The sequence below is a fragment of the Nymphalis io genome, chromosome 23, assembly GCF_905147045.1.
Source record: "Nymphalis io chromosome 23, ilAglIoxx1.1, whole genome shotgun sequence".
NCBI classification, from domain to species: domain Eukaryota; kingdom Metazoa; phylum Arthropoda; class Insecta; order Lepidoptera; family Nymphalidae; genus Nymphalis; species Nymphalis io.
In genome coordinates, this window is record NC_065910.1 from 1,573,737 (window position 1) to 1,583,721 (window position 9,985).

Consider the following 9,985-nt stretch of genomic DNA (forward strand, 5'->3'; position numbering starts at 1 on the left):
ATATTTATTTACTATTGTGATAATATTTTTAATAATCGGCTTTAAACAAAATATAAAAGAGAATGAAATTCGTAAAAGTCATTACGATACTACACAGCTTACTTTTCGGAAATGGAGGTATTATATAAATGTTTTATTTTTATGTATTATTTTGGTTTCAAATTTATTGCATACATTTTGTAAAATATATTGATTTTATGTTTATTTCATGTGAAATTCATTCATGAACGCCATATAAGTACATATATTTTGCATTGTATATTTTTATACAGTACACATCCTTTGGAACTAACATATTGTTATGTCCCTTGTGCCTGTAGTTACACTGGCTCACTCACACTTTAAACCGGAACACAACAATACTAAGTATTGCTGTGAAGAAGGTTATACCTAACCAGACAAGCTTACACAAAGTCCAATCACCAAGTAAAAATTAAGCTGTATTAGAAATATAAAAATGTCTATTTATTTTTCTATATATTTTAATCTTTGTTTTCCGTAACAGCCTGTGAATGTCCCACTGTTGGGCTAAAGGCCTCCTCTCCCTTTTTGAGGAGAAGGTTTGGAGCTTATTCCACCACGCTGCTCCAATGTGGCTTGGTGGAATACATACGTGGCAGAATTTCAGTGAAATTAGACACATGCAGGTTTTCTCACGATGTTTTCCTTCACCGTTAACTACGAGATGAATTATAATCACAAATTAAGCACATGAAAATTCAATGGTGCTTGCCCGGGTTTGAACCCACGATCATAGGTTAAGATTCACGCGTTTTTTCCACTGGGCCATCTCGGTTCTTTAATCTTTGTTTAAACCAAAACCAAAAATTATGTTTCTAGCTGTCCAAGTCAGTAACGAAACGCTATTTAATTTCGATAATTGTGGTATTGACAAATCACCTATAAAAGTGGTTTACGAGGGAATCGCCAAAATTGAAACTTATCCTTGGCTTGGAGTTCTCTATTATCCTTCAAGTAAATATACAATTTTTATTAATATAGTTTTACATTACATACATTATAGGTTAAACTACAGAGACGCAAAATATTTTATTGCATAAAAAATGTCAAAGCAGACGCAGGTCTTCTATGAAATATGATAAATACAGCAAAAAGATAAGTAACAGTCGCTTACTGTTCTGCAAAATGTTCTCATAGCACAATCTTGACTCTACCAACCATGCCAAGTGGAGCATATTTTATTCTTCAATGCACTTTCGCCATATGCACGTTTCTTTGCGAAGTATTCTTTCATAAACAAGCCACATAACAGACTTAATTCCACCATAGGCAGTACAAAGATTGAGGAATCGCCGCTCATTAAAGATAATTTTAAATTCTACCTAAGTATATATGACAAAGTAATTTATTTTGCTAATTTATCTATTACAATAATGTCAATGAAATACTTCTAAAAACAAAGTGCTTTGTTAATTCCCTAATAATCATGCATCATTTGAAAACCACTAAATACGCAATATATTAATTTTATATAATAATGAAACTTAAATGACGGCTAACGTCCAAGACAAACATATCTCTTTTCCCAGAAGGTTCATCAAAATGTCGTTCCTAACATAATATTGTAGATTTAGTATATTTTTTCTGATAAATAATTCAGATGACGGCGTTTAGTAGAGAACCCTTCGTTTTGGGTCAATCTAACACTAACTTAATCACATTATAATCTAAATCACGATAAACACCCTCGGTGAAACTTTATGCCTGCTTAATTTGCAAGCAATAGCTTAACAAATGTAGAGGCTATCGACCACTTATCTCCAAGTACCTATCGCTTCTAGCTTCAAGTGAGCTCGTTATGTAGCTATTAGTATATAAAACAACCATGTCATTCCTCAATCAACTATCTCTGTATAAAAAAATCAGCCTTACATCGTGGCTAGTGATAGGACAAACAAACAATTTCGAGACTTTCGAGTTTCGGATATTTTTACTTAAATATTTCCCTCAACTCTGATATTTATCTTCAGTATATTTATTTACCTATGTCCTTATCCTAGGCTTTCTCTGATCGGTTGAGTGGCTTAGTCGTGATAAAATAAAAAAACAGACATTAATATACCAACACATTACATAAATTTAGAAATACTTTAAAGGACGACATAAAAGTCTAGTCTCCTGTCATATATCATTACCTGCCATTGTTTGTTAATTTGTATTTTTTACCATTGATGTTACTATTTTGATAAGTCGCGGATGTATTTCGTGTAAAGGTCGTTGACCTTTCAAAAATAAATAAATAAATTTGTAATTTAAAGATAATTATTATAAATAAAATACATATCATTTTATAATCTGTATTTTTTTCTAGATGACACACTGTATACTACATCTGTTGTGCTCGTGACCAAACAGATTGTGATTGCATCCGCGATGGACATCGACAAATTACCTAAACAAGATTTCAGGTGCCAGCTATCCCTTGATAGATCAAACGATTTCTAATTTAATGGGAGAAACACAAACAAGCAAACATATTAATCATTTTGATTAGTCATTTTTAATTTTAAAAGATGTAATTATGACAAATTAGATTCAACTGTGTATTATAGTAAAATAAAAATTGTCACGTTAGCTACAGTTAAGTTTTTTCTACTATAACCGTTTTGGGTATAGATAGAAACATCCCATTGATATAAACTGTCGAGATGGCCCAGTGGTAAGAACCCATGAATCTTTGATGAGATTAAAGCTTAGATTTTTTTATAGATTTTATTTAAAAAAAACTTGTATGCAATGAATTAAATAATATATCTTTAAATTTCAATGCAAATAATAACTTTTACAAAGTGTGTTTTGATTTACACCGCTTTACATTAAGAAGAATTTATGATTTCTTAAATTGTAGTTCTCGGTGTTGCGAAACAAAGTTATGTTCACAAAACTAGTCGTCAAAGAGCAGGTTTGAGTGCGCCGCGGGCTGTTCGCAAGCTTGCTTGTTAGTTTATCAACTCTAATTGAAAATGTATTATAATATGAACGAGGAACGGTCTCGAAGTTACAGTTTCTCACTAATGAGTGTGTCGACTTCTGTTATATGAATTCTGCATGAGACTTTCGTTGCGTTACTGTTTTATGCTTGATTTCTTTGGATATGAAAGCAAAATTTCAAGATCGAATTTCAGTGCAACGATTCCAGATGTAAATTTGTAGTCGATTCCATTACACTCGCATTTATTTTTCAATACCCTCCGACATTTCTGTAACTTTAATTTTACTTGCGAAGTACAAAAAATATCGCCTAGAATAGATAGATCAATAGTTTTAAAATGAGTATGATAAGAATGTAACTGACGAGATAATATTTGTGATAATTTCAATACATGATGATCAAACTAGGAGTGAAATTAAGTATATAATTAAATGGAAGTGTAGATACATAGGCCGACTAATCCCAATAGGAGATTATTGTCAGTCAAACTTTGAGATACTGAGAGGAAATTAATTCAAGAAGGGTCATGAACTTACAGCAACAGTTATAAAATTGCAATTATATATCCGGATTTATTTTATAATCTCGCTAATGTTTCGCGCCAACTAAGTCCAAAGCCAACGTACGCTGTCCTTGTCCTTTTTCTTATACGTTGCCCGCTACGCTTTAGATCACATAAAAGAACATGACACACGCTCATACAAAACATAGACAATGTATACACATGTAGATTAATCAAACACATGCAGGTTTCCTGGCAATTTTTTTCAATTGTTCATATTAGCCTGGTAGAGCCAATCTCGATAGCTCGTTCAAGCAAACAAACTCTTCAGCTCCATATTTATTAATATAAGATAACATGAAATCTCAGTAATGCTTTTCGAAAATTGAACCCGCCACGTTAAGAATCATCAAGCACCACGCCACATGTTCGAAACATTCATATATGATTTCTTAAAATATTCCATTTTTATAAAAGTAGAATGAATGAATTCTAATGAGAAATAATAATAATAAATTAATTAAACTTCTTTCAGATCTCGTTCAAGAGTAATACTCGGACGGAATTGCTCCAATCCCGGTATACGAGTAAAAGACTACAGCTACCACCCCGACTTCAAACAGACTACATACAGCACACCAGCTCTGATACAACTTGAAACGAATTACTTAATGACATGTAAAATATATCGAATTTCCATATTTCTCGGAAAACGTGTGGTGAGCAACCGATGATTGCGGGTTCAAACCAAGGCAAGCACCGCTCAAAGTCAAAGTCAAATATTATGGAATGAGCTCCAAACCTTCAAAAGGATAAGCTTTAGCCCAGCAGTGGGGCATGAACAAGCTGTTAATATTCCTTTTTTAATACCAATAATTATAAACGTTTTTTCTCGACATTTCGATCATTTCATCTCAACCTAGTGGAGACCCAGAATATAATGTATGAAATATATAAAGTTTAAAGCATACAGTCATAATGAAAGTCAAACTCGAGTATGTACAACCATCCGACTAGTTGTCTACGTTCACAAAGCATCGTATTGCTAAGTGATGTGTTATTTATCTTCACTCCTGCTATTGGATACGGCTATAATACTCATGTAACGTTTAAATGAAAGTAAAATGTTTTAAAGATAGTTAAATATAATTAAACTTTTAACAAAATGAAATCACGTGCATTATTTTTCAAAATATACCATTTCATAATGCAACAAACAATTAATTTCAATTTAGAGCAACATTTTAAAAATGACATTCATAACGTGAATTCGTTACCAAATGTCGCTGTAAAGTGACAACGTGTGACGATAACGTAGTTATTTATAGCGTGATGTGTTTTAATTTGCAGATTTGCACCCGATATGTGCGCCGCCGAGAGTGCTGGTGAAACCGCTTTTCTACGTTATGACGATCGATGGTAATGTTCATTGTAATATGTTCGACAATCTCGTTAAATTGCTTTCAAAATAACAGAACTATTAATTATTTTATTCATTTACGAATAATAGCCTACCTACGTACACGATAAAATATGCAACAGTGTGTGCGAAAGCACAGCAGCTGTGCGACTCACTTCGTATCTCATTATAATTACAATAGTCGATATCACATATCGAGTTTGTTCTCATTTGTGAAAAATATTTTAATATCTCTAAAGTTACTAATTGTTATATAATGTTCCTAATAGAACCGAGATCCTGATCGTGGGTTCAAACCCGGGCAAGCTTCACTGAATTTTCATGTGCTTAATTTGCGATTATAATTCATCTCGTGCTTTACGGTAAAGGAAAACATCGTGAGGAAACCTGCATGTGTCTAATTTCACTGAAATTCTGCCACATGTGTATTCCACCAACCCGCATTGGAGCAGCGTGGTGGAATAAGCTCCAAACCCTCTCCTCAAAAAGAGGAGAGGAGGCCTTTAGCCCAGCAGTGGGACATTCATAGGCTGTTACGGATTACGGTTACGGATATAATATTCCGATGGAATGGCAACCCGACACATCTAAAGAACAGTCACGGAATTTTATTTTTTAGAATTTTAGAATACCTGAATTATATTTATAGATTCAACTCGATAAGTCTACTAAGAAGCAATCGTCCAGTATATAAATGCTTAAGTGCTTTATCCGGTGGTAGGGCTTTGTGCAGACCCCCACTTATGAAATATTCTGCTTAACAGCAATACTTATTATAATTGTGTACAAGGGACATAACATCTTAGTTCCCAAGGTTGGTGGCGCATTGGCGCAATGTCTATGGGTCTATGAGCAATGATGACCACTTATCATCAAATGGCTCTTTGCCCGTCCACCTGCCTATAACATAAACAAAAAAAAAAGTTTACGATAGTTTTCATTCGGTAAGCAGTTTTCTGACGCTATTAAAATCCTAACACAATATCTTTTGACAATATGTAGCATTACGCCATCATAACTTTCTCCTAATATGAGCATTTAATAAGAATTAAGTTATAAATCCTTTAATTAAAGTCATACAGACTTAATTGCCTCGTTGGTCTAGTGGATAAATTATAATACAGATACTTAGGTCCTGGGTTCAAACACCGGATCAGGCCAATAAAAAGTTATTGGGTTATTTCTAAAATCTTCGCACCCACTTATATAATATTACCCTTTGATCTGTGAACTACTAATCGGAATGATATTTAACATTGGCTATATATACAGTTTATATGTATTTTTTTGAGTATATCTACTTATTCGTGAAGAAAATTGGCACGGGCAGTTTTCAAATAAACTAACCAGAAGGAAAATATTAGTGCTATTCTTTAAGAACAAACTTGAGTACACCGCAGGGATCGGTCGCGAAATGTCAATGAAATGCGAAATTGACCATAATAATTATGATATTTCAAGAATACACACATCAAAATAGTATATCACGATAAGTCGGTTGTCAACATTGTACAGAATAGCACATACACACGAAAACTTTGTATTGAAAATCTGTAATGTTTTAACAGTAGATTAAAAATTTTTAAATGGCATTTAAATTAAAGCATGACTTCATGACATTACTTTTAAGCTTTACACGATAGAAGTGACGACTAGTATTGTATAAAAAATATCGATTTGGTACAGTATATCCTGTATTACTTGAGTGTAAGTTTTAGAGCGTTAAGGGTGAGAAAAGTCCCTCTGCTTTTTCTGTACCAATTTTTCAGATAAAACGATTTTGACGTTGAATGACAAAGCAGTACAAAGCAGTTATAAAGCATTGCATATAATAATAAAAATATGATTGAAATTAATATTTCTTTATGCAAGAAAATCAGTTGCCTTTAATTTTAAATTTATCAATTGTTTCATATGACACCTTTATCTGCCAGTAAAAACATGAGAATGATTAAAAAAATCCCTTCTCTTGTTTTCATAATACGAGTATATCTATTTAGTAAGCAAAGGAATTTATTTTCAGACTGCAAGCGTTCCGCTATAAAAATACACAAAATGGCTTACGTAGATCCTGAACGATGCAAAACCTTCTACAGGAAATCGGAGGTGGAAACGTTTTTATCAAAGCTACTTTAATTTTTCTCAGCTCGTTCATGTTGCTTATTTTTTACGAAACATTTTATTTTAAAAATACGCTTTTAAATTTTATGGCATAACTTCAGGTTAATGGTAAGGTTATGAAAATTATTTAAGATACTTTGTAATAAGTATTTAACATCTAAAATTAATAATATGTTTTTTAAGTTATATTTGAATAAATTACTTAAATATTACAAGAATATATTTTCATAATCTTTATCAGAGATAAAAGCGTACTGTAGAAAGAACCACAGACAATATAAAATCATTCAAAGATAATATTTAATTTTGAACTTAAAATGCATACTTTCAAGGCTGAAGAACAATTATACTCTTTTAAAACGAGAATAAAATAATAAAAAATATTCTTATTTCAGTTGGATGTAGAAAAAATGTGGCCTATACACACGGTATGTGCGAAAGCATTGACAGGCACTGAATGTATTTGGCGTAGCGGAGCCTTGCTGGCTCTGAGACAGAATAATAAATGGAGCTTGGTATGCTTACAATTTATTTTAAACGAACAATGCTTGTGTCTTCGTTTGCATACGTTTTCTCTTTTCCTTAATATTTCTTTCATTTGGTGATATTAAATTGTATAAAAACTAGCGGCCTTACGTATAAACGTAGATTTTATAGATCATTGTTCAATTCAACTCAATGACAATGTCAAATCAGAGACATCTCTGATTTGACATTCGAAAGAAGAAGACAGCATTGTTCAACCTACCACCCCCTAAACAAGGTATATAGGTAAATATATATTATGTATATTATGAGGCGTGACGGCCCAGTGGTAAGAACGCGTGAATCTTAACCGATGATCGTGGATTCAAACCCGGGCAAGCACCACTAAATTTTCATGTGCTTAATTTGTATTTAAAATTCATCTCGTGCTTTACGGTGAAGGAAAACATCGTGAGGAAACCTTCATGTGTCTAATTTCACTGAAATTCTGCCGCATTGCCGTGGTGGAATAAGCTCCAAACCTTCTCCTCAAAAAGAGAGAGGAGGTCTTAGCCCAACAGTGGGACATTCACAAGATGTAACTTAAAGGTAAACATGTAAAAAGCTTCTAGATCTAGATCATAAATGATTGGAGGCATTGACTATTATACATGATATTTATACCAATTATCAAATCTCAATGATCATTCATAATGAAATTGTACTAACATATAACATATGTGTTCAATCGAGGTAAACTTACTTCCTAAGAGTCAGAAGCTCGAAGCTTTGTATATAACTCAAGATTGGATGACAATACAAGAAAATAAAAAAATAAAAACCTGTTTTTTTCAGATAGGTTTTGGAATCTATGGCCCAGGCTGTAAAGCGCCTTCTAGGTTTCTGGACTATTCACAATATAGACCCTGGGTACGAAATAGTATTGCTGGAATTGGAAGACCAACAATATCAAGGATATCTAATAATCATATTGTTCTACGAAGAAGTAAGTCTTGGATAAACCTCTTTGTATACTACAAGTAAAATTCTAAATGAAAATGCTTTTAGGTCTTGCAAATGTCCAGAGATATGGACCCTGTGATTTTGAAGAAGTGAGAGCTGAGCTATTTACTGATCGCACTAGGATTGAACGAGGACCAAGTAACATGAGGCAACGGGTTAGATACAATGTATGCAACAATATTAATTATAAATATTTAATTTTATTTTTACATCCGTGGAATATAATTGTTGTGTTGCGGTTGAAATGGTGAGTGAACCAGTTACTACAGTCACAAGGGAGATAACTTCTTAGTTCTCACGGTTGATGGCGCATTAACAATGTAAAAAATGGTAACAAATCTTAAACACCCAAAGTCTATTGATGGTGATGACCATTTACCATTAGGTTATTAAACAAAAACCCCAAAAGCCTTAATAATAATCACCTTTTTTAATACTTTTTCCAGTTCACAATCTTCTCCAACTATGAGTATTCATGTGTAGTCTTTCGAGTGTTCAATTACAACAGACCAAAATGGTTAAAAGACAAACCCACTATTTATATCAAACGTTGGTGCCAATCGCCAAAACCAATTTGCTACACGTTTCAATTCCTCCAAATAGATTTTGCAGTGGATATATTATTTAAGGATTCCGTGATGTACCAAGTGCTGGCATACGGCAGGGAAGTGAAACTTATTGACATGAAAAAAGTTATGGTTCGAGTAAATGAAAAAAAACCGTTTCCTACTGTGTACATGGGGTCAGACTAATGTTCGTGTCTAGTGTATTTTATTTAAAAATATACATGAATATTATATGCCTTTTATCTTTATTAATTTTTGCTTTAATTTCAAAGTCATAACTTAATATTTTACATAAATTATTATTGCTATTAAATCCAAGAAGTTAAAAACAGTGAGTTTTTATAATGAAGCATTTAGATGATATCATTATATATAATAAATAAATAATTACCAATTTAATACTTCTTTAGTTATATCAGTAACAACTAAGAATTGGAAAAGTTTACAATCTCAGCCAAAAGAAAAATAGAACCAAACAAAAATTTTGGCGTATTTTTCCCAACATTTTATCTAAATTGGTGTAAAAAAACTCTTTAAACTTGATAAAATAAAACGTAGACTTCGACTTCTTCGTTAAAGGTATTTAGTAAGGAGTGGACTTATATTGTCGATAAATAAATAATTAAACATTTTATTTTACCTGTAAGATACTAATGCAAAAAACTATACTAATATTATGAAGTTAAGCAATTTTTTTGTTTGAATGCGCTAATCTCAAGATCTACCAGTCTGCCCTGATTCGTAGATGGGGGGAGGACCTGGGGTCTCCACCAGCAGGCCTGGCGATCTGCCACTACTTGAGGTATTGGCACTATGCGCAAGCCGCTGACCGTTGGGCCGTCATGATAGCATGTGCAAACGATTCCGTGGCGTCCCTCGACCACACGGACAGGATACCTATGTTTTTTATTTATTTTACCAGCGACGGTTATCCT

General features: G+C 32.9%; 1 protein-coding gene across 1 annotated transcript; it reads left to right on the plus strand.

Annotated features, from left to right (window-relative positions):
* Positions 1-2,486: 2,486 nt before the first annotated feature.
* On the plus strand, positions 2,487-9,236 carry LOC126777441 (uncharacterized). Its single transcript, XM_050500451.1, has 8 exons — positions 2,487-2,680; positions 3,991-4,133; positions 4,806-4,874; positions 6,899-6,981; positions 7,392-7,511; positions 8,317-8,467; positions 8,530-8,651; positions 8,931-9,236. Exons 2-8 carry the CDS (start codon positions 4,127-4,129, stop codon positions 9,234-9,236), a joined length of 858 nt encoding a protein of 285 aa, XP_050356408.1. The 5' UTR covers positions 2,487-2,680; positions 3,991-4,126.
* Positions 9,237-9,985: the final 749 nt, after the last annotated feature.

Coding starts and splice junctions, on each gene's coding strand:
- LOC126777441 (XM_050500451.1), top strand. Junction 7,512..8,316: donor AGAATAATAAATGGAGCTTG/GTATGCTTACAA, acceptor TGTTTTTTTCAG/ATAGGTTTTGGAATCTATGG. Junction 8,652..8,930: donor GGCAACGGGTTAGATACAAT/GTATGCAACAAT, acceptor TACTTTTTCCAG/TTCACAATCTTCTCCAACTA.